The sequence below is a fragment of the Schistocerca piceifrons genome, chromosome 11 (assembly GCF_021461385.2).
Source record: "Schistocerca piceifrons isolate TAMUIC-IGC-003096 chromosome 11, iqSchPice1.1, whole genome shotgun sequence".
Lineage (NCBI taxonomy): Eukaryota > Metazoa > Arthropoda > Insecta > Orthoptera > Acrididae > Schistocerca > Schistocerca piceifrons.
The window spans coordinates 74,227,031-74,253,406 of NC_060148.1; the positions used below are offsets into that span (position 1 = coordinate 74,227,031).

Sequence of the window (26,376 nt, forward strand, 5' to 3'; positions counted from 1 at the left end):
ATGGGACTGTAGGGCAAGAATTATTCAGACTGCATTTATTACATGCTGCATAAGTAATCAATGTAATTGGAAATCCTTAATCAATTCCCGCAGTGAAATTATGTGTCAGTTGGTATCTTTATAATCGCAAGATACACATTCTTTTGTGGCTGTTCTTTTCCCTGCAGTAACGTGTCTCTTATATCTTCCAACGTGATAAACGTTCTGTTGCTGTGTTCATATTGTAAAAATGTGCAAACTGATTAAATCTTGAACTTAACTACTGATCTACTTAACAAAAACAAAGTGGTCCTCATGTGTTAATGCTCTGGAAATAATCCTGTTGATGAAATGATCCCTGTCCGTTGACGATTTTCGTAGCAAACTGATCCTGAAATGAAAATATCTCACTTGTTTTGCAAGTAGTGGCGACTACTCGCTCATAAATTATTTTGCAGAAAGCTTCGTCCATTTCGTGCTCAGGTGAACGCCACATCGAGTTACAAATGTTGTTTACATTGGTGCTCGGGTGTACTCAGAATAAGTTACATTTCGTTTGAAAGAAGTGTGCGCAAGTTGAGAAAATGGTCTACTCCATTTTTGTGCATTAGCTATAAAGTCATCAATTGAGGGAAATAATTACATTCATTGCTTTATTTTTTATCGTTGTTCTGCACAAAATCTCGTGAGACTTATTGTGATTACGTCGAAGCAATGTCTTTTTCTGCTCTTCATACACGATGCTGTTGGTGTACCCAGCACGCTATGTAGCACATGTTGAAGTGTCTTCCAGCACTCATGACGTTGTATCGTGATTGTCTGGGAGGCGGCTGAGAGCAGACTTGGTGCACTCCGTACGTGTCAGTGACAAATCCAGTGACAAGTCAGAGCCAGACCGCTCACAAAAGGTACCTCCATGTTACTTTTAACAAAATATCTGTGAAGTCGCCAAAAATCACGATAATCGATGCGGCATGTCGTGGTAAAGAAAACGTTAATAATACCTCCAACTTTCTCACAGCACAGACAATAACTATACTCGAGTCCATGAATGTGCTGCTTTCACAAAGTACTTATATTCTGTTACAATACAGTGAAAGAAAATAAAGCTAAGACGTTTATCTAAAACTACGTATGGTAGATTCTCGGATTAAATGACAAAGACTAACAAACATTTGTCACGAATATCGACATTACAATTTAGACAGATGTGCCCGTCATAACATGTCAAACAGAAAAATCATAATCGAAATTTGTTTTACTGTGGTAGAAAAGAAACATTAAAATACAGTAATCATTACATGTATAATGCATTATGAAAATATCAATAGGTAAACATTGTGTTGTTATGCAAGAGTACAATAGTGATTTCTGCAGAGTGCGTGTTTCTATGTACTCGAGTAAATGCGCAGAAGCATACAGGCTAAAGGAAAGGAATGGAATGGAATCTGAACAATAGTTTTTCTCAGTTGTCTCTCAGTCACAAAAAAAGATAAAGCAAATGGAAATGTGTCCACAAAACCTTAACCTATGCACGTGCCAGTTACTTATAATCACCCCAAATGCGAAATTTAAGTGTTATCAAGAAGAGTACTTAATACTTATGAACAACTAAAGTCAACGTGCAGAATAAAAATAATTAAGAAATGATCTCTTTCCGATGAAGTCGATTAAATGTTGGTGAAAAGTAATGATAAATGATATTCTGTGAATGAGAAGAAAATCGATTAGTGGGAGCAAAGTCACAAATGTCATCAAAGCAAGTAAATCGTAATAAGCATCTTCAAACCTTCAGCTTGTTATTGCCCAAGAGAAAAGTCATATGTTTGAAAGAAAGTGTTTATCTTTAAGTAAATTCATAGTTTTGTCTTACCGCTTTGTAACACCTTATCGCAAACCATTAGACATTCCAGAATGAGAGTTTCACTCTGCAGCGGAGTGTGCGCTGATATCAAACTTCCTGGCAGAGTAAAACTGTGTGCCGGACCGGGACTCCAACTGGGGACCTTTGCCTTTCGATGGCAAGTGCTCTACCATCTGAGCTGCCCAAGCATGACTCACGCCCCGTCCTCACAGCTTTACTTCTGCCAGTACCTCGTCTTCTACTTTCCAAACTTCACAGAAGCTCTCCTGCGAAAGGCAAAGGTACCGAGTTCGAGTCTCGGTCAGGCACGCAGTTTTTATCTGCTGGGGAGTTTCATTAGAAATTCTATTCATCTGAGAAACACACCAAAACACAATCAACAAAACATGCTCCAAAGGTTAAATCATCTCGCAATACCTAACACTCACAAACATCAGTGTGCCACACTTCATATTATAAATCATAAACATCTGCATAATAATCATGAAAAGTTCGCTATCCTCACTTCCTGTTGTCTCACCATATCTTTGTTGTAAAAATCCATAAGTCATTGCTGCACATGCTCCATCTATAATTAATCCTTAAGTCTTCACATACGACACAGAGTAAAATTCTTACCGTCAATGAAGAAATCCTGGTTATAGCTCAGGATTAGAGTATCCCAGTGGAAGACGAAGAAATTAAATATCTTCTCCGATAGTTGACAGTACGTGTCGAACCTGTGCAAATATTCATACTCTACCTGTTTTATCAGTACTATCTGGAATCCGTTATCGCATACTTCTGCACGTTAGCCTGTAAGAGAAAATGCATTATGACGCGCAAAATTCGATGTTATTGTTTCTCATGTTGCTTTTATCTTTTGTGATGCCTTTGTCTTTGGCGAAAGAATGTTTGTCTTCTTTTATGTAACCTTTGCTTTTAAAATGATGTACTGTAACGATCGGGGTCAGTTATGTTAGAACACGGAATGATATATATACTCTGTAACAATCATGAAACAGAGAAAATAAACATCCGAAATGGCTTGTGCTGTATGAGATAAAAATGTTATTGTCATGCACACATACATGTCAATGAAACTACGTACAAACGGTTGGCGTTATAGGGAAACGAAGTGTTGTGTATCGTTATAGTGTTGTCTTCATGAGGAGTACAAAGTCGAACAATTACACAGTAAACGGTTTTGTATTGGTGATGTGATGAAGACTCTCGAAGCTTCCGTTCTGAGTGTTTCAAGATGTCCTACGTTGGGAAGTGGGATTGGTCGATTCCGAAATGGTCCGTTATAAAGCAATGCAAATTTGTGACACCTGTTCTTTGCTTTACAAGACAGTGGGCGTGTTTGACTAAAACCTTTTGTCCAACTTGAAATTTTTTAGTGTGACTTACCTTCTGTTGTAAGGTTTTCCTCTTCTCAGCTGCCTCTTTTGTATTAACTGTTCCAGTGTCTTGTCAGTTTACGATGACGTAGTCACTGTGACTTGGGGAGAGACACAAGTTGCTTTATTTTGTCTGGCTGATTTTTATCCTTCAAAATTAAATGTGGCGAGAGCAAAGTTGTATCAATAGCAGTTGAATTAGTGGTGATCTGAAAAATCTGCCCAATGGAGTGTTGTTTGCTTCGTCTGTTGCTGCTTCACGACTGTCTTCCTTGGCTTTGATTGTCTGCAAAACGTCGAAATTTAATTCTGCATCTGTATTGTCGGTGGCAAAAGACGTGTCAGTAAACAATGACGTATACCACTGGCTATTTTTTGTGTATGAAAATGTTCCCATCTGTTAATTTCCTATTCGTGTATTGAAATGCTCTGCTGAACGTGTAATCCATCTTCATAGTACCAAATCGCGTCACGTTCTGTCAAGAAATCCATACCCAGCATAACATCAATTGTTAAAAGTGGGACGATCCAAAAATTTGCATAAATTGTGTGGCTGTCAACAATAAATTTTAAGTGCGTGTGTGTGTGTGTGTGTGTGGTTTTTACATCTATTCTTTTTCGTGAAACTGCCCCTCTAACTTTCGTCTTTTGTAATGGGATTGTAGAGCAAGAATTATTCGCATTGTGTTTATTGCCCGCTGCATCACTATACGATGTAACTGGAGATCTGTAGTCAGTCAGTGCGGTGAAATTATGTAAGTCAGTTGGCATGCTTCTAACCGCATGGTGCACATTCTTTTGTGGCTGTTCTTTTCCCTGCAATAACGTGTCTCTTATGTGTTCCAACGTGATGATATGTTGTTTTACTGTATTGATACCGTAAAAACTGTAAACTGATTAAAACCTGAACTTTACTATTAATCTCTTTAATAAAAGCAAAGTGGTCCCCGTGTGTTAATGGTCTGCAAGTAATGCTGTTCGTGAAATGGTGCCTGTCCGTCGATAATTTTCGTAGCAAACAGATCCTGAAATGGAAACATCTCACCTCGTAATGTAATTGCTTGGAAACACAGTGCTTGGCTGCTGTCTGCGCTCCAGTTGCAAATTTCTGACTCCAGTTGCTGAGGGCCTAATGGAATGCTCCAGACAGCGAGCAAACTGTTTTATACACACCACTGAGTGAGACAATGCTCTGAATAAAAGTGACTTGGACCGAGGATGTGCTGAAATATGCCTTTAGCAAAATGTTTTTACATTATCGGATATATTATTACCCGTATGCAGTTCATATTACAACATTTATTAACATTGTCAACGGAAGACACCGATACCAAAATCTTACTCTCACAAACGTCAGTGAAATAATTGACAGACATGAAAAAACCCTCACAGTGAAAATTAAACAATCTTTAACAAAAAATCTCAATTTCCTTGATATGGCTGTCTAATTCAACAATGAAACTAATGTAACTAGCGCGACTGCAGTAGCAGTAAATAAAAAAATGTTACCTTCATTCCTCTTCACACTCTTTTCTGATATCCTTACACCTCATTTCATTCTGAACCGTTAATCGTATCTCTCTCCTCTGTTTCACAGCATTCAAACACAAAGCACTTTACTTAAACGCAGGTGCTCGTAACTTCACGCCTGCACTGCCCAGAGTCCCCTGCTCGGCGTCTCAACTCACAACTACCCCCCTGACGCTGGAACTCCAGCGCCCCTCTCTCTCCCCGGCAGCGACGACAAACACGTGGACACCTTCCAGCGACGCAGCTGCTCCTCCCTTCTTCCGCTTGGCAGGTAAACAGACCTGGTTAGACACTGTTCATATGGGACCCTGCTGCCTCAAATGCTGTCTCCTGTTCCTTACCAGCAGGTTAATGAGCGCCACGTCGCTGCCGCCATTTATTCTGATATCGACTGCATTTTTTTATTTATTTTTTGCCAAGGAAAGATGCCCTGCCCTGCTCGGAAGGAGGCTTTTAAATGAAGAGAAATAAGTACTTCCTTCTAGCACAGGGTAAGTAATTACATGTGGTTAACATTTTTTAATATTACTCTCTGCAACGTCAAAGGCTATTATCTACAGATTCCTATTTGGAATGTGGTAACAGGGGGTATTCTGCTGTTCTTTATCAGCATTTAACGGACGTCTTTTAGTCTACTCTGCCGATGACTGCAAATGGAAGATGCCCTACTCGAACACTCTTTTTGAGAAGTAGGGATCATGAGTACTTCTTACTTTCATTTTATAACAAATAACATCTGGTTAACGTTTTAAACATTACATTCTGCTGCCTCAGATGTTTTCTACAGAGCCCCACATGAACTGTAGTAATAGCACTGTTCTTTTCCATCAGGCTATGAATGTGTTCTGGCTGGCACCATTTCCTCTGTCAACAACTGTGTTTTATTTGCAAAGTGGAGATGTCCTGCCCAAAAGCACGCTATGAAACGTACAGAAATCAGTACCTCGTCCTTTCATTTGGTCAGTGATTACATCTGGTTTAGACTTTCAATACTACGTTCCACATATTGAAAATGTTACAGTTCTCTTGACGATAATGGAAGAGAAAAACGTTGTAATTTTGTGTCGCGTCACCAAGGCCTCAGTGAGTGTCCCTGCAGTTTCTCTGCTTCAGTCTGTCATCAACTGAAGGCCGCGGCAGGCGCCTCTTGCCGACACACTGTGGTGACGTCACTACACCACCGCCCACACACGCTGGCCCCGTAATCGAGTGAGCCTGGCCTTGTTGCCTCTCACCGGAACAACAAGTCAACACTCTGAGGTCTGGAAACAAACAAACTGAAAGGCATTTACTAAAAAATATCTTAATACACAACTAAATTACATTACTATTTTTTTACAAATAATTTGTATACGTAATTGGCTTTTGTGTGAAATGGTTCAAAGCATTCTGGCATGCACAGCGCAACATCACACACTGGACAACAGTATGTTGTTTCTTTCCTTTCCCACACTCCAGTTTATTTTTTAGCTTTGCCACCAGACACTTTACAGCAGGCTGTTCCAACCGAGCTCCAGGGAGCCGAAGCGCTCCGGAGCGCTCACTGCGGCAGGTCGGAGCCCGCGTGAAGGGGGAAAGCGAACCCACTGCCCCCTGGCCGCATGCAGCCGCAACTGACGCAATAATCCGTGTTCAATGACAGCTATGACTAGCCGCGGCAGCCCTGTACCTCTATTGGAGGATACCTTTCTATTCATTGAGAGGGATGGTCGTCCGCAGTGTCTTGTATGTCATAAAGTATTTAATTCTGCGAGGAGGTACAATATACAACGACATTATACACGTCTTCACGCAGCGCACTACGATCAGGTAGAGGGCGTTGCACGCAGAGAACTGGTGGCCAGGCTTAAGAACGACATACCAGGAGACGTTAAGTTTAAAAACGGTTTCGTAATACGCAGGGTATCAAAACATACAACATAGTTCATGTTCTGTAATGCGTTTATGATTTTCAGGTGAATGAGAGCGGAGAAAACACTACTGAATCTGCAATTCGAGCAAGCTACAGGGTCGCTCACATCATTGCGACAAGTGGCAAGCCATTTTCTGTGGGACCACTCGTAAAATCGTGCATGGTAGCCGTTGCAGAATGTTTGTTTCCAATGGAGGTGCAGGCAATTGGAGGGGTTTGCCTGTCGAAGCAACCAATGTCTCGTCGAATCCTGGACATGGCAGCGGATTTAGAGACACAGCTCAGGAAAAAGGCGGAGAGCTTTGTTGCATTTTCGCTAGCGCTGGACGAAAGCACCGACATATCGGACTGTGCTCAGCTTGCAGCCTTTGTGCGTGGTGTCGACATGGAGCTGCAAGTAACTGAAGAGCTCTTGGATGTGGTAGCACTCGATTGCACCGCAACAGGACGTGACATTTTTGAAGCTGTTTGTGAATCAGTGGACAATACGAATTTGCCGTGGGATAAGCTCCACTCTATAGCGACAGACGGTGCACCACAAATAATCGGGCGACACCAAGGTTTTGCTTCTCGTTTGAAAAATAAACTCAGGGACGAATTCGGAAAGACATTTTGACTCTTCATTGTTTTATTCACCATGAGGCACAATGTGCTGAAACAGTAGAGCTAGGTGGCGTAATGAAAGGTGTCGTGAAGTGTGTGAATTTTGTGCGGCGTCACGGTATGAATCATGGCCAATTCAAAGGATTCCTGAAAGATATTGAAGCGGAGTATGAGGATATACCTTACCACAGTACAGTTCGTTGGCTGAGTCGGGGAAAAGTTCTTGATGTTTTCTTTCCCATTCGTGGGAAAATATCCCTTTTTCTCGAAATGAAATGGGAAGAAATGCGTTGTCTGAAAGATATAAAATCGATATCAGACCTGGCGTTCATAGCTGACATAACTATGCATCTGAATAATTTAAATCTGTCACTGCAGGGCAAAGGGCAGCTAATCGTTGACATGCACGACCAGATCAAAGCGTTCATGGAGAAGATACGTTTATTTGAGAGGCAGATGAGTAATGGAAATTTAACGTTCTTCAATCGTCTTGCTTCTTTAAAACTACCTGAAGGTACTACTTTCGGTGATTACCAAGCAAAGTTAAAGCAGCTCATCACGTCGTTTGAAACACGATTCCGAGACCTCACTAAGTTTCGAAATGGAACTTAAGGTGTTCAGCACTCCTTTTTCAGTTTCCCCCGATGACTTGTCACCGTCACTTCAATTGGAGATTATTGATTTGGAAAATTCAACTTTGTTGAAAGAGAGGTACTAGAATACGTTGGATTTGTCACGATGGTATCGTTCATTACAGCAAAAGACGTTTCCCAAGCTTGCTACAGTCTGGAACCACGCGACTGCTACGTTCGCAGGTTCGAATCCTGCCACGGGCATGGATGTGTGTGATGTCCTTAGGTTAGTTAGGTTTAAGTAGTTCTAAGTTCTAGGGGACTGATGACCTCTGAAGTTAAGTCCCATAGTGTTCAGAGCCATTTGAACCATTTCCCAAGCTTCATAACAATGCCGCTCAGATCATGTGCATATTTGGATCTACGTATTGTTGCGAGCAGCTTTTCTCAGCAATGAAAAGAGTAAAAAGTGATGCAACCATCAAGGCCATCTAATGAAAAGAAAATGTCAAGCTACAGAGGCCCAATAAATTCAGTATGCAATTTCTTGTAAAACAGTTGTTTCTTATTTATTTCCTGAACATCGTATTTCCTGATGTAGCATGTCACCACATCTTAGCAGCTAAGAGTATGCGGTTGTGGATCTTCTAAGACGCAGCTGGCACGTCAAAACGCTCGCCTTGCCGCCTGCCTCAGCCAGCCGTGCCGACGAGCTGGAACAGCCTGCTTTACACCATCTCCACGGCCTCGCTTTGCTGTCAGTTGGAGGAAATTTTCTTCCAAAATGTCGCCCAGTTAGTCTGTCGCCTGCAGTCGAAGGCTTCGCCCCTTCTTGTTCCTTTCCAGCCACCGTGGCCAGTGTTTCTCCAGTTAACACACATGAGTTTACGTGCAGGACGTGGTTGCCTGTGCAGCATTTTATACATAATGTAACTGTTTACCATTCCCCAAATGAAAATTCTGTAGATAAGTAAGTCGTATGTAGGACTTGCCAACATGTTTTGTGTTATTTACAGTCTGATACGTCACGTGAACGAATTATTTTTTTGAGTGATGTAGTGGCAATTACTAATTATTCTTACAAGTATCAAATAATTCAAAATGAAATTCACGCTTTACGTCAATCCTGTAGCAGACATTTGTAAATAATTTCCGACCACCGGGTTTTGCAAGGTTCAGCCGCCACTCACTCGCGTTACGGAAGAAACGTCTGCGGTTAACCCACGATTTGTACCGAGCAATGAAATGTATATTCACCGATGTTATGTGGAGGTGGTTACAATTTAGTTTCCATTATCCTCTGCCAATTATTTTGGGACGAGGTAGACCTTTTACTTCCTCACTTACAGTGTCACGGTCAGAGAAGCTGACAGGGGCTGCGTCGTAATCCTGCACAGTTGCTCACACCCCGCTGTGGTGTGGAGTCTGCCAGGCCTCGAGGCCGACACTGGCGAGGCGTGCGTGCAGTGAGTGCGTGTGGCGGCGCGCCGCTCAGCTGCGGCTTCCGTGTCCAGACCTGCAGTCAGATTTTGCAGGGCGCCACAGAAGGGTGTCGCGCCTTTTGAGTCGATGGCTGAAAAATCTTTCGCTTAGAGCTCTCTTGTTTGATGCGGAGGGAGTGCAGAGGTTTAGAGAGGTGACCACATTCGCAACGTCTGTCACAATTCCTTCTACCGGCTCTTCTTCTACATCCTTTAGTTACTGTGTTCGTGAAGAGTTACTCACCGCAAAAGGCGCAAAATCTGCATTACGAAACTCTGCGCTTGGCCGGTGGCCACCCGAGCGAGAAGCAGAAGGCTTACTTCTGCGCATGCGCGGGCGTACCGAATCCCTCTGCTGACTCTTTGATGCTGGCACCATTTCTGCCTCCAGACGGCTGTCGCGTTGGACCTGCACCATACGTTTTTGACAGTTCCGTCACTATCTTAATAATAACTGGTTACAGAACAGAGGAGCGTTCCGTTCGGACAGCAAATTTCATTACAATCAATGTTCATGTCCACTGTAAGGTACAGTGACTGTCACAATGTATCTGTGAAAATATATCATTTTAGATGTTTCAAACAGGTAAATGAAGTCTAAACATAAATATTAACAATATTCAGGACCAACATTTTAATCAGAGTCATTTGTTTTGCAGACAAATGACATATACAAATTACACTGAAATCAGCCTGCTCTCTCGTAGGCGAATTGTTCGATATACTGACTAGCCTCTAATTCGCATCGTGTAACGTGTGCTTCACATATACATATTTACCAAAAGATGTGGGAAATCCTGATCAAAAAAAATAGTCCGATCGTGCATATGTAACTTCAGTCCCGGATGGCGCGTAAATATTTAAGCGGAATGTCTCACCGACAGAACATGCAGTTGCACGTCTGCTGGGATAAAGTTGGACGTTTTCAGGTGTAAACCCATCCCTTAAAAGAACTGCCGTTGCGCTGTTCATTTTTTTGTGGCGGTCTTCGTAGCAACGAGCACCGCCACACTTTTAGTAGCGGGCCGACCGGTCCGCTGGAACAGTGTACAAAGAAATGAAAACACAAACACTCGAATTGAATGAAAGTCGGTACTTATCTTTATTACGTAGATACAGAAACACAGTGGTGAACATTGTCTCTACAGCAATCGGTCTGGTTCGAGTCGGGCAGCTAGGTCAGCGTCGGCTGACGACAAATAACAACTCGGCTGCGATGTACCCACACTGGCTAACAAGTACACACTGCGGCGGCTAGTATACAACTCAGCGGCAGAATCCAGAACTGAACTAGCGCTCGCGACGGCAGTGCTTAAGAAGCCAGTCGTGGCGCGCGCAGACTTGCGGCGATTTCCTTAATCGCTGGCGCTGCTTGTGCGGACGGCGTCCGGACTGATGCTGCCAACCTTTTGGCAGCGGGCTCGGTTGGCCAGACTTGCTAGGATATAACACTCCTCCCCCCCAAATCGCCGCACCGTCGTTGAATAATGACGTGGCGAGCGTCGACGGCGGGGGAGGGGTCTGGCCGCAGGCGTAGCAGAAGAGACCGGGGCGGAGACTGTTGTCGGCGGCAGTCCCCGGTCCGCACCCCAGCATTGGCTGCGTGGGGCCTCGGGAAACACCGACTGAAAACTGAGGTCAGGGTGCACGCCTGGGACCACGGGCGCAGCTTCTGGTACTGGACGCGACGGGGCGTCGGGACCCACGAAGAGAGGCAGCGTCTCCTGACGCTGCGTCGACAGCTGCTTAGTGGGCGCCGGACAAGGCGCTGCGGTGTCATACTCCTTGGGGGTGCCCAAGGAAAGCGGCTGCAGGACAGGCGGCACAGCCACCGCGTGGGATGGCGGCCCGGCTGAGGGGTCGACGTCCATCTGCTCCGAAGGCGGTGGCGACTGAAGAGGGACCGCAGGCGCCAGAGCGACCACCTGGGGCGCTCCCGGATGAAGCTGCGCGGGAGGCATCAACGGGACGGGCTGTCGGCGTAGTAGCGGCGACGGCTGCTGCTGCTGCTGCTGCCCTGGGGGCGGCAGCGAAGTCGGAAGGCGCGGCTGGAACCCGCCACGGTCCAAATCTGTGGACAAAGAACGAGCGGCAGAATCCGGGCGGCCAGCGCGGCGCAACTGGTTCTGATGCCTCCTGTGCACCCCAGTAGTACCTTGAACAGTATAAAAACCGCGACCCTGGACACTTATCACGGTGCCTCGTTCCCAACGACGGCGACCGTGATAAACTCTGAAAAAACGGCGTCGTTGCGCTGAAAACGCGAGCGATGCTCAGAAGCGGCGGGTCGATCCGGGGGGTGCAACAACCGTAGTAGGGTGCGATGACGACGGCCGTGGAGAAGCTCCGCAGGCGAAGGGCCGTCGCGTGGCGTGGTGCGGTACGACGACAGGAACGTGATGAGGGCCTGCTGACGAGAGTGCGTAGCACCAAGGCGGTCCATATGATCCTTGAATGTGTGTACAAAACGTTCCGCTGCACCATTCGATTGAGGGTGGAACGGCGGAGTAAGAACATGGCGAATGCCATTGGCAGAACAAAAACTTTCAAATTCAGCAGAGGTAAATTGTGGACCATTGTCAGACACTAAAACTTCTGGAAGACCCTCAATACAAAAAATTGAAGTCAACGCCTTTATAGTTTGTGCAGACGTTGTAGACTGCATGGGCACAACAAACGGAAAATGACTAAATGCATCTATCACGATGAGCCAACGAGAATTCCAATATGGACCAGCGAAATCAATATGTACTCGCTGCCAGGGACCGGCAGGTCGTGCCCACTCAAAATAGCGTTGAGGCGGAGCAGCTTGGTGTTCGGCACACGTCGAACAATCTGTAGACATCTGCGTAATCTGCTTATCAATGCCGATCCACGTACAATGACGGCGGGCAAGCTGCTTGGTGCGGACCACTCCCCAATGACCTCGATGCAACAAGTCGAGGACCTTGAATTGGAGCACTTGGGGAACCACTACACGAAGCTGGTCATTCTCGGTGCGTAACAGCAAAACTCCATGCGAAACAGACAACAGATGACGTTGCGGATAATAGCGACGAACCACAGGATCCGATATGTCCTTTGCCTTGGACGGCCAACCACGTTGAACAAAACGTAATAGTAAACTCAGATGAGGATCCGTGGCTGTCTCACGTGCCACCTGACGATAATCAATCGGAAAATCCCGGAGGGATTGATGCTCATCGGCATCAATCTGATGGCAAGAGTCTTCAGAGGAATCGAAGACATCATCCGCAGCAATCGGCAATCGAGAAAGCGCGTCAGCGTTTGCATGCTGAGCTGTGGGGCGATACAGTATCTCATACTGGTATTGTGATAACAAAAGAGCCCAACGTTGCAGTCTCTGTGCTGTCCGCTGAGGAACTGGTTTAGACAGATGAAACAGTGACGTCAGGGGCTTGTGATCTGTTACTAAATAGAACGGTCTACCATAGAGGTAGTGATGGAATTTTGTGACACCGAACACAATAGCCAACGCTTCCTTGTCCAATTGGCTATAATTACACTGAGCTTTGTTTAGCAATTTAGATGCGAACGCAATAGGACGTTCGGTGTTACCAACGCGGTGAGACAACACAGCACCGAGGCCGAAGGAAGAGGCATCACAAGCTAACACCAGAGGCTTGTTAGGGTCGTAATGGACCAGACAACGATCATTCAATAAAGCCTCTTTAAGCTTCTGAAAGGCTGATTGGCAATCAGCTGACCACACAAACGGAACATTCTTACGGCAGAGACGATGCAACGGTGCAGCAATCTGGGAAGCATTAGGTATAAACCTAACATAATATGTCAATTTGCCAAGAACTGCTTGCAATTCATGCAGATTGCGAGGGGCGGGCAAATCACGAATAGCTGCTAAATGTGACTGGGAGGGATGAATGCCTTGAGCATTAATAACATGTCCCAGATACTCCATCTCCGTAAGGAAAATGAACATTTATCGATGTTGCAACGTAGGCCTGCCTGAGACAACACTGTAAACAAACACTCCAAATTACGTAAATGTTCAGCAGGCGTCCGACCGGACACAACAATATCGTCTAAATAGTTGCAACACGATGGCACATTAGCCAGAAGTTGTGACAAAAAACGCTGAAAAACAGCTGGAGCTGACGCACAACCAAAAGGCAAACGCAGAAAACGGAACAACCCCAACGACGTGTTGATGACAAAATACTGTTGTGATTGCTCGTCGAGGGGCAATTGCAAATATGCTTCACGGAGATCAATTTTGGAAAAGAAACGAGCTTCCCCTAACTTATCCATCAGCTCGTCTGGTCTAGGCAAAGGAAAAGAATCAATGACAGTCTGAGGATTAACTGTCGACTTAAAATCAGCACACAAACGTAACTTGCCAGACGGTTTCTTTATAATAACTAAGGGAGAAGCCCACTGGCTCGCTGAAACGGGTTGAATAACACCGTTGTTTTGCCAACGACGAAGTTCCTCTTCTACAGGTGCCCGGAGGGCGTGAGGCACTGGACGAGCACGAAAAAATCGAGGCTGAGCATTATCTTTTAACGTAATATGAGCTGCAAAGTTCGCAGCACAACCTAGTTCGTCTTTGAATATGTCACTGTATCGTTTACACAAATCGGTTATGCTGTCTTGAGGAACAACCACAGAATTAATTTGCAACACATTGTCTTGGATAGACAGGCCAAACAAGTCAAAACAGTCTAATCCGAAAATGTTTACACTGTCTGGAGCGCGGAGCACTGTGAATGAAACTGTTTTTGTATTGCCACGGAATGTGGCTGGCACGCTACATACACCTAACACAGGAATTTGTTCTCCACTATACGTAGCCAAAGAATGTTTTGCCGCTGAAAGTTTAGGGCGGCCGATAGCCGCATACGTAGCACTATTTATGAGAGTCACAGACGCACCAGTGTCTAATTGAAAATTGAAGGTCTTATCCTGGATGCGTAGCTTCACAAATAGTTTATTACACTGTCGCTGGATCGGTGCAGTGGAGGCGGAAGACACAAAATCAGCGCGTTTAGCGCGCGTTCGCTGCTTACGACAACTCGTGGGTTGGGCGGGTGGAACAACAACTCCCGCTTCACTTGCAGTCTGTACATTACTTTTTACAGCGTTTGAATTACGCTTGGGTCGCATAGCAGAGGGCTGGGTGGGTGGCTTATTGCGAACAAGTTGATTACCCACACGAACCGTGGAAGAGTCTGTAAACGCGACCTTCTGGGCGGGCTGGCTTTGAATAACATGAATATCCATGGGCTGGGCAGCACTAGAATTGTTCTTGCGTTTACGCAAACAAACAGTCTGGATGTGTCCTTTCCTTTGACAAAAGTGACAAACCGCGTTTCGTAACGGGCAACGTTCTCGAGGATGAGCGAGAACACACTTAGGGCAAGACTTAACCCTATCATTTTGCACACGCGGCTGACGAATGTTTTTAACATGACGCGGCCGGCTAAGGTTTAGAGTCTGACTCTGCCGGTGGGGCCGCGGGCGTGACGTAACTTGCTTAGCACAGGCAATTTGAGAAATACATGGCTGATCTAACTCACACTCAGCATAGTCAAAAGTATCTTGGGCTTCAATGATGTTCATCACAGTCTCTAATGACGGGTCAGGCAACTTTAAGATAGCAGCACGAATACGAGAATCTGCAATGTTTTGAGTAATAGCGTCTCGTAACATGACATCACTGTAGGAAGCTCCACACACACAATTAAATCGGCACTGACGGGTGAGGCCCCGTAAATCTGTTAACCACTGTTTATGAGATTGATGTGGCAGTTTCTTTAATCGGAAGAACTTGAATCTGGCTGCTGCCACATGAACTCGCGACTCGAAATACTCAGCAAGCTTGTTAACAACAACGTCATACTCTAAAGCTTCTGGCTTGGATTCCGGAAACAACGTACAAAGTAGTCTATAGACTTCCACGCCTGCAGTGGAAATTAAATAAAGCTGCCGCTCAGTACCTGTGATTTTGTAGACTGTCATGTGCGCCTGCAACTGCGCGAAATATTCTTGCCATTCTTCGCGCGCTGCGTCAAAAGCACGGAACGGTGGTGCTGCCTGTGCTTGTTCCTTTTGTGATGGTGGATTAGCCGCTTGTTTGGCAATTGCTTCCACCAGACTTTGTATTTGCTGACTCTGTAACAAGATCAACTGTTGTAATTCGGCAGACATAGTGAACACAAATTAAACCAGCCCCCAAAATTTTATCTCTATAAGTAGTATAACAAGAAACAAGTTGAACCAGCCCGGCACACGAGTTCGGAAGTTCTCGTCGCCAGTTTTTGTGGCGGTCTTCATAGCAACGAGCACCGCCACACTTTTAGTAGCGGGCCGACCGGTCCGCTGGAACAGTGTACAAAGAAATGAAAACACAAACACTCGAATTGAATGAAAGTCGGTACTTATCTTTATTACGTAGATACAGAAACACAGTGGTGAACATTGTCTCTACAGCAATCGGTCTGGTTCGAGTCGGGCAGCTAGGTCAGCGTCGGCTGACGACAAATAACTCGGCTGCGATGTACCCACACTGACTAACAAGTACACACTGCGGCGGCTAGTATACAACTCAGCGGCAGAATCCAGAACTGAACTAGCGCTCGCGACGGCAGTGCTTAAGAAGCCAGTCGTGGCGCGCGCAGACTTGCGGCGATTTCCTCAATCGCTGGCGCTGCTTGTGCGGACGGCGTCCGGACTGATGCTGCCAACCTTTTGGCAGCGGGCTCGGTTGGCCAGACTTGCTAGGATATAACACATTTCTGCATCGATAGTAATGGCAGCTTGAAAGCCAGCGGATGTCCCTACAGCTGCCGTTGAGACTTGCTGCAAAAATAATACATCAAACGTGACATCTTGTATTAAATCATCTGGCGCACTAATTGTAACAGAGGTTGTTATCGAAATAATGTTTAGTGTTGGTACATCGTGGGCTGCCATTAGATAGATGTAGCGTGCTCTGACATAAATGCGAAATTGCTGCGAGAGTGGGAGAAAATATCTTTGTAATACCGGGACATTAAATTGCAACCGGACGCTGGTGTCTGTGATCATCACCGACTTTGAAATTGTTGAGTACAACTGTAGCTGTAATCGCTAAACAGTATTACACATTTGATGTGGAAAGTGATCGTCCTGACTTAGTTTGGGCCCCCCTGTCGTGTGGCCGGTCTTTTCTCCGCCTCCGTGGTCGCAACGCCCCTACCGCCTGCTCCCGCCCCGCCGCTGCTTCTGCGCATGCGCGGCCCTCTGCCGGATTCGCTGCCCGCATTCTGCGTCGCGCCCCCACCTGCGAGTTTCCCTCGGCGACTGCGCCGGCCGTCTGACGCCACTTGTTGCTGTTTGCACGTGAATAAAAGTGTTCCAAGCGTTTTTGCCTAAGAGACAAGACAGAATGTTTACACAGGCTTTCGTTACATAGAGAATAATGCAACATGTTACAGATATGTCGCTCTTTCCAGAAACAACTGTTTCTTTGGCTTCATTTTTATCGATGAAATTCGTATCTCGGAAATTCCTTTGTTATCTCGTGATCTGGCGTGCGGAGACGCGCACTGAAATGAAAACCAGCGCCGTAGACTCATGTCTGTCAAACCAGGACTGAGACGCATTTGGTCGGTACGCACCTGTCTGAAGCGTATTTGACAATGCTCTTCAACTGATTCCACTGATACGCACGCTGTTGGTGCTGCAGAGGAAAGGAAAGCTGAAGCCTGTTTCTCGTCGCTCTTGCTAAGCACAATAATATTCCCTACTTATTTTCTATTTCTCTTTACGGTCGTATTCAGTGACACTGTAACGCTCTTGTCATAGCCGATTCCCCGTTCTACCCTAACAGATTCGAAAAGTTCGGGTCTATTTGTCACTTGCAAGCCTAAGATGCTGTCTTCACGACTCGTTTCTCAGATTAATGGCCCGAGGTAGTTTTTGAGTGAAGCACTTGGATCAGTTTCTCACGATTCCCTGGCCCTGCCGTCAGTCTCAGCCACCTATGTTGCCCACTGCAGAGGTGGCAGGTTAAAGGTTCCACCTAAAACTGTAACATGACGAGGAAATGCACGCCAGATGTTCTCCTGGTTTCTTACTTTCCATTCAGAGCTCTTAATAGACGAGTAGTCCAAAGATATTTCTCGCATAGCGACTGCAACGGCAAAAGGTTGGAACAGCTGAGGTACTCAAACTGTCCTCCGCCACACACCACAATGTATCTATGAAATTATCATTTCAGACTTTGCAAATCCCAAAGTTATTTCAGAAAGGCGTTATCTTGTGAATTTTGGAGCAGTTTTGACACACAGCAGGATGCGTTACATTTTATCTTCATTTGCACAATAGACACGACAGCAGATCTGGTGCAGTTATTCTTTACAATTCTGAAGATAAAGATTTACAATATTCAGGACCAATATTTTAAATCGAGTAACCTGTTTTGCAGACAAATGGTATGTATAAATTACATTGAAAACGACCTCCTCTCTCGCAGGCGAATTGTTTGATGTACCGGCTAGCCTGGATTTCGCATCGTGTAGCGTGTGCTTCGCATACTTCCGAACAAAATTTAATTTTTACACATTTCTGTCGCACTGGACTGAGATTTACGTATTTAGATATCAAAATAAATTTTAGCAATTTCTCAGATACCAACCACACACTTAAAACAACGAGTTTAAATAAATAGGAAGACGTTTCAAACAATACGAACACGTTTCAAATATATGCCGCTGTGTTTGATGATGCGAAGAACGCAGATGGAGTTCTCGTCTGTTTTCCCTGTGCTGAAGACTGCCGTACCATTCCAGGGTGTCATAATAGAGTGCAACAGATGAATGGCGTTAGGCGCGTTCCGAATTTAGGGAAGTCGCCGTTTCTCAGCAGGATGTAGCGCCGTCGCCGCTCGTCGTCAGAAAATCACGCCTGATTGCTGCATTTTGTAGAAGAGTTTGTCCAATTTAATTTTGTGTAGGGCTTTCATCTTTGACAAACACGTAGTCTTTGTCAAAGAAAGGAAAATGTGTGAAAAGTCGGAAAATTTTGAGGCTTTTGTTGTAAAGCCGACATACTGCAAGGCAGGAAGCACGAAATTTGGATTTAGGAGCCCAGAACATGTGATTATGGAATCGCTGAGAAAAGATCTGCCGCAGTTTCTTACCAATTGGTATTTTTGGTCATTGCACGCAGGGTGGCTCTGGACAGTTACTTCTAGATATTTTACGGTAGGTGACTTAATGTTTCCAGCAATTTGTGATCAGCAGTGTAGTTGAACAGTAGTGGATTTCTTTTCCTGTGTATGCACAGTAATTACATTTATTTATGTTGAGGATGAACTGGCAGAGCCTGAAGTATTCATCAATGCCGTGGAGGTCACTCACCAAGTCAATACTGTCTCCTGGCGCCGCTGCTTCCTCACAGAGAATGTTGAGGAGCTTCCGTGTGTAACGCCGCCACATGAGGGCCACAGAGGCTCTTGTTCAGAATGCAGTCTGCCACTTTGGTCACACGTGCACGCACGGGGATGCCAAGTCTAATTGTATCACAGCAGACAGGGAATGAATGTTCCAAATGTGGTCTGCTTCCAAAACGCCTATAGAGACGCAAAAGTGTAATTTGGCGAAACTGCCGTATAATTCCAGTGATGGCTGCATGTCTCATGCGATTGAGTATAATTCCTTGATAGATGATAGTTTGTTCTGTAAGAGAAGCAAGGGAGGTGTTTAGGAGTCTAATGATTTTAGGTGGTTTTTCAATTCTCTTTATTTGAAGGTGAGCTGGCAAGAAGCCTGCAGATGGTGTGAGGATGATGTGGTGTGAGCACTGCTACCAATGTGACATTGCAATTAAACATGAAAAGTACTTGCGCAGTGCACACACAGAAGTGAATTCAGTGTGAGGTCGCAAGTGAAGATACATTCTAACTGAACAGCTTATATGGCAGTAATATGAGAATGGTGCAGTTTGCAGTGATGTGATGTAGCAACATAGACACTGCTAGCAATTAGTTTGCAGTAATTAGGTAATGTAGGAGACTGGTGCAAAGAACTAACATTAACGCACAACAACCGCTATTCTCGCATTTGTGTCTTGGAAGAGATTGGGTGTTTACGTTTCGAAATACAGGCGGTTGTGAGAGACGTCGGCTGTATTCTTGTAAGCTGTTTGAATACTGTATATGGGACGAGAAACAGAAGACCGAGAGGGAGAGAGAAGTGGAGTTTATAAATGATGGAGTATTTTGCAATTGTTGCCGAGCTTTTGCAGAAATTGCTTGTGAAATGTTTTACATAGTGAATTCTCAAAAGGAAGGTTTGTCACACTGGTTTACAGATATCTCCTGTTGTTGCAGTAGTTGTGGTGATACTGGAGAAATTGTGTGGACTGCAAAAGGTAGAAATGAATAGAGAAAGCGTTCTTTTTTTCAATTTTTTATTTTAATGTTATGTAGAATGAAGTACATGTTATTTTCTCTAGTGGCGCGTATTAACGCCGTGTTAGCATCTGGACGAGCTGCTGATGGTTGCGCCGCCTGGCGTAGTCCAGGGGGGTCTCCCCATCATCGGTCCTCGCCCTCCTGTCGGCTCCGGCCTGCAGCAACGCAGCCACCACTTTTGCGTGGCCAAAGTATGCCGCCAAGTGCAGCGGCGTCCGCCCCAGCAGATTCCTGGCGTTGGGGTCGGACGCCGCAGAGAGCAGCAGCCGCACCACAGCCGCGTCGCCTCTCCGTGCAGCCCAGTGCAGGGCGGTCCACCCGCCCCAGTGCCTCGCCCCCACGTCCGCCCCAGCCGCGAGCAACGCCCGCACCTCCTCCACCGCCCCCTTCTCAGACGCCTTCATCAGCCTCCTGACTCGCTCCTCCTCAGAAAGGCTCCTGCACAAAACATCGACACACTCTCTACTATCGAGACACACACACCAAATGAAAGAAACTGTCATAGCCGCAAAACTGCCAACAATTCGGAATACACTTCTTCCGAGCGACAAGTCACAAATCTAGAAATCTCGCTTCTGCGATACGGGTTAACCAGCGTATTACAGACAGATCCACAGAACTAGCCCATAATCAAAAACTTCACCCATCTCCCATTAAAAATAGGTGCACTCCATCTCTTAACAAATTCATTTGGCACATTTCCTCATAATTCACTCCACATATCCGCCTCCTTTCACCTCGGCATGCAGTTGCTACACAATCCTTCATCTACATTCAAACACACCCCAAAACTACCTTCTCTGGGTACCAATTCCTTCAGTCACTTAGCAAGAAAAGAGTAGAAACTCAATGCATCTGCAAGTACTGAAATACAATTTCCTCACCAGACAGCTAAGTGATTCAGACCAGTAACACGGAAATTTCCTGACGTACCGACAAAAAATATAAAAGTCACTGCTTCGTACACAATAAGTCGATCGACATATTTCAAATACAACAGGGGCACCAGGTCGGCTCTCCCTGACACACACACACACACACACACACACACACACACACACACACACACACTAACTACCCGCTGCATAATAATCGTCACATGTGCTATATAATCATGCATGCAACAAGAGATACATCCACTGGAACATTCATTTCCATCTGCTTACAAACTTTGCAAGCCACCATATGGTCTGTGGCAGGCGGTATCCTGCACAACTACTATACTCAGTCATGTTAACTTCGTGTAACTTTCTGCATTTTCTGAAAATTCTCGACACAAAATAAGTTACACACCACTACAGAAGGCGTAAAACTTTACATTTATACTTAAAAAGGTCTAAGTAAACTTCAAGTATACACCAGCTATGCTGCTTCCGAGTAAAATTTCTGTTTCCGTAGTAGTAGAAACACTTAAACCGTAACTTTAGATCAGTCTCAAAAAAGTACTGTATTTCCTGTATCTAATGCAATGCATAAATTAGATCATGCCAGAAAGAAATCAGGTGCCTGTAAGAAATACAAACAGTGTTGATTCACTATCGCATGTTCACTTACAAATATCAAAATACTTGTATAGATCTGGCATTGCTGAACTTTAACCAATGTCACGAGAAACTCTCCCCACAGCTGATGCAAGTTAAATGCTAATCCCAAGCGAGAGAGCCAGTAAGAAGCTCCAAAGACAAGTGAAATACCAACTAGAAACTACAGAGGTAATAGAACTGCTGCATCCAGTACAAAATAATCAATGTAGGTGGAGCAGCAACCATATGAAACAAAAGTAGTAACTGGTACACATAAAAAGTTATCCTAACCGACTGCAGTCATTTCCTCTTTCCGTTCTGCTCGCAAATACAGCGAGGGAGAAACGACTGCCTGTGTGCCTCTGTACGAGCGACAATGCCTCTCACCCTACCTTCACACGCCTTGTCTCAACTGTACATTGCCAGAAATAGAATTGTTCTGCAGTCTGCGTCAAAAAACAGTTCTCTAAATTTTCTCAACAATTCCTCGAAAAGAATTTCGCCTCCCCTCCAGTGATTCCGATTCGAGTTCCTGAAGCTTCTGCGCAATACCTCTGCGTCAGTCGAAACTACCGGCAGCAAACCTAGCAGCCCAGCTGTCAGTCCTACAGCTGTCTTCCTTTAATTCTACCTGTTGCCGATACCAAACACTCCAGCAGTACTCGAGAATAGGTCGCACCAGCTGCCTACATGCAGCCTCATCTACAGGCCAACCACACTTTCCTAAAATTCTCCCAACAAACTAAAGTCGACCTCCCGCCTTCCCTACCACAGTCCTCTCAAACTCTTCCCATTTCGTATCACTTTGCGAACTTTCGCTCAGACATTTAAGCGACGCCTCTGTGTCTAGCGGAACACCTCTACTGCTGTACCTCAACATTACATGTCTGTTTTTCCTACTCACCTGCATCAACTTACGTTTCTCTACATTTACAGATGGCTGCCATTCATCACACCAACTAGAAATTTTGTCCAACTCGCCTTGTGTCCTCCTACACTCACTCAACGACGATATTTTACTGTACACTAGGGGACAGTCAGCAAACAGCCGCAAATACCTGTCCACCAGACCATTTATGTATACAGACAGTAACAGCGGTCCCACCACCCTTTTCTGGAGCACTCCTGCCTCTGGCGAACGCTCGCCACTGAGGACAACATACTGGGTTCTGTCACTTAAGAGCTCAGGTCCACTCGCATACATGGGAACCTATTCCACACGTTTCTATCTTCTTCAACAGTCGACAGTAATCCACCGTGTGAAATGCGCTGTGGACATGTACGAATATGTTATTCAGAGATGATCGACAAGCGCACCACATCACAGGAAAAGCTGCCCAATGCAAAGAATTCCGATCTTTGGGGTAAAAATGGCTCAGTCACCACTATTCCAATCACGGATTGTATTAAAGAGTCAGCAGAGAAAGAACTGGGGGCTAATGTTGCCCGTCTCAAAAAGAAAGGATTGTAGTTTACACACAAGTCAGCCTTGCCGCTATTGGACGCATCAGAAAGGCGACCGAAAATAAACCACACAGTTTGCCAGAACCGCCAAGAAAGTGCACTACGAAATTTGGAGTATAAATCCATCATTGCAAGCAGCTTCTCAAAATAGGTAATTAGATCAACCATAGGGACTTTTGTATGGCTAAAAACTAGTGCTGACATTACACAAATTAGTTGTTGCCGTAAAAACAAAAAAATTATTTTCCTTGGAAGAAAGCTGTTTAGCGTAAGACACTGCATGAAATATGATTTAATTGCAACAGACCTCTAAGTAAAGGAAAGGTCCCTCTAGAGAGAAGTCATTACTGACTGGCGATGCAAATACTTGATACAAGTCAGGAAATTAACAGAACTCTTTTCTATCGACGAAACTTGGGTGGTGAACGAACGACATTCCTCTTAGAAAACGGTGACAGGGTCGTGACATTGGCACCAAAATGGACAATATGATAGTGGAAGCAACAGCGGTGAATGTTGTATCCAACACTGGGTTTATTTATTGGTCTATAACAAGGTCGTCTTCACCAAAATATTTCCCATTACATATTATACATTTATTCCAGTGGTTCTTCCAATGCTTAAAACTGTTCTGGAACAATCCTTATGGTAGCGTTTAGTTCTCTCAGAGGTGCAGTTTGAATCTCATCTCTTATGTAAAAGACAGCTCTTTAAGGTTTGTCTTTATTTTTGGGAACAAAATGTCACTCATGGAGCGAACATGGGGCCAAGGACATCACTACAGTATTGTTTCTAGCCAAACATGCACAAGCACCCAACAAACTGTGAGCAGGTGCGTTATCGCAGTGCAGAAACAATTAACTGTTCCGCCACAAAGCTGGACACCTTTCCGCGTTGCTTCAGGCCATCTGGGTTGAGCTGGTGAGAAGTACTGCATACTGGCCGTTTCATCTTGGGACAAGGAGTCGTGGTGCACTGTACTGTCAAAACCGAAGATTACTGTCAGAAACGTAACATTCACATTTCTGTGGTCTTGGCCGTCTGTCACCGAGTCGATCGAGTGTTGCTTTACGCATTGTTTGGTTTAACTCTCAGTTCGTCTTCTATTATGACCTTCTCGTCATCCTCATCTTCTTCTAAAGGTTTATACCAGTCGTAAACACCTATTTCACTCTTAGTATACTCACCAAAAGCAGTATATAATATTTCTAAAACCACGATGCATTTTAATCCGTTCTCATAGCAAATTTTAATACAAATGCGGTAATCCGTTTTTACAGTAATACTCTTAAAATAGCAGTAACCTTTCTGACACCTCACAACACACTAAATAACCGATACGCATAACGTTGTACACACAATGACAAAAAGGAAGTAGGAATCTGAGTAATAAAACGCGTGAAATGGCGAGTTTCCCGTTACTTCCGAGCACTACTCGTATCACAAGAATGGTTGCGCTTCAATCCACCCAATCACGGGGAACTTTTACCTCTTAGAGCAAAAACAATGGAAGAGCAAGTCCTCAGTTGTCCGGTATAATTACACCACATTTCGTTTATAATCGCTTCAGAATATATCCATCCATTTAGGAGGGAATTGTAGACGAAAATGCATTCAGATGAACAGGCATTATGATGTATATTTGTAATAGATGTAGCAACCCTGGTTTTTTATTTCTGTTCCTGTGTGGATGTAATTTACTCCACAATGTTGTGTTTCGGGAGATGGCTATCGTGTGCTGTCTCGCAGTGGTGCCAACTCATTTACCTAAAAATGAACGCTGCCCGGATGGGTCTGCACAGTGAGTCGCCACCGATTTAAGGCGCGCGCCGCGGAATCGCCGGCACGGCATTTCGGAACCGAGGCGTATAGGAAAAGCAGGCAGGCCATTCCGGCCCCAAGCGAGTAAAAAAACTCGCAGACGCCCTCGCGCGCCTTGACGTCACGGAGAGGAGGCTGCAGCGCCGAGCATTCAGTTTTGAGACAGCCACGAGCAAGGCTCGCTGTAAGTGTGCCGTGGCACATTGCATTAACAGTGCTTGGACGACGACGGACGTTACTTATCACGCTTTTCCCAAGGATGAGCACTTGCGACGTCAATGGATGGTTCGATGCAAACGCAAGGACAAAGTGAATGCGGAAACTACACGTGTGTGGTCAGCTCATTATCGGCCAGAAGATTGTGAACTGGATCTGAGAAATGAGCTTCTAGGGTTATCTTCAAGAAAGAAGTTATTACCAGCAGCAATCCCCTGCATAAATATTCCGAACTGGCGTGGACAAGAAATTGTGGAAAGCGGTGATGCAAACGAAAGGGTAAGACGTCTGCACATACATAACACCTTCAATAATTGCAACTGAAAAATTACCGTAATACAAACGAAATCACATAAATGGAATGCTTTTTGACACATTACTATATTGCTTTACGGGAGTGAATGACTCGCTATATTGTACAGGCAATAAATAATGTTGCTCAAGTGTATTTGCTTTTCCTCCTGGATATAATAGGTACATTTGTCTTAGAAATAGCCGTTTTTTTAAGTATTCTCGATATGTTGACTATTTTAAAGCTAGTATATAGTTCAAATGACAAAATCAGCATATTTCGCGTAATTTGTTTACATTTACTTCTGTAACAATAGCTGATGCTGACCAGTTGACTTTGCAGCGTAGTGGTATTGTTTCTGACGTCCATGTTGGAGGTTATGGGTTCGTATACCTGTATTTCCTCTTACATTGTATTTTTACATTTTATCAAACTAGGCTATTGTAGCCGCTTATGCCACTGATATTTAATCGCTTTTATCAATTGATCAGATTTTTAGTGAGAAATTAATGCAGTTGCATAGTACTTGGTCAAAAATTTTAGGAAGAGTAGGCCTACTCGGTAAATAATTTTAGGAATAATAAAATTAAAATTAAATTCATTCCTTAGGGATCCGGAAGTCGTGCACAACGCTGTGGAGCAAGAAGTTTGCAAAAGCGAGCTTTGACGGCTTTAGAAATTGTGTCACCGAAAAAAAAGAAAGTCGACCGAAGCACATGTACAGATTGCGTTCATGCACCCACTGAACTTGTGAATAAGAATTTGGAAATTAAGGAACTGAGGGCCGAGATTGAACGCACAGACAGAAGCGGCACCAAAAAATGTGCCTTACGAAGTAAAACGAAAGATCTCCAACGTGTTCTTTCGCTGAAGCGGGTAGAGTAGTCATCTGACGTGAAAGAAATAGTAAAATTGCAGAAAAGTGTAAATAGTGTATTGTCAAAGTGTTTTACACCGGCACAAATAAGATGCCTATTAAACGAAAATGAAAGGGTAAAGTGGAATTCAGAGGACATAGCCCATGCATTAACTTTAAGAGCTCTGTCACCTAAAGCATACACTTATTTGCGAAAGCGAAAAATTCCTTTGCAGTGCAGGGCAACCCTTCAGAAATGGACAAAGGAATTTAAAAACCAGTTTACTATGATTTCGACACTGTGATGACCAGTAATTTGCTTCAGAGCATCATTAAGGCGGTTGAAGAATCAGGAATCGGTGTTGTTGCTGTGACGTGTGATATGGACGGAAAAAATATGAAAGTTTGGAAGGAACTGTCTGTCGATACAGAGAGAACTTATT

The 26,376-nt window shown here is 44.6% G+C and overlaps 1 protein-coding gene across 1 annotated transcript in view; it reads right to left on the bottom strand.

Annotated features, from left to right (window-relative positions):
* Positions 1-19,759: 19,759 nt before the first annotated feature.
* The window catches only part of LOC124720475 (ankyrin-1-like), a 64,656-nt gene continuing 58,039 nt past the window's right edge, over positions 19,760-26,376 (bottom strand). The window contains exon 4 of the mRNA XM_047245832.1: positions 19,760-20,199. Coding sequence (XP_047101788.1) covers positions 19,812-20,199 — 388 coding nt within the window. The 3' untranslated portion in view covers positions 19,760-19,811. The remainder of the gene's footprint in view (positions 20,200-26,376) is intronic.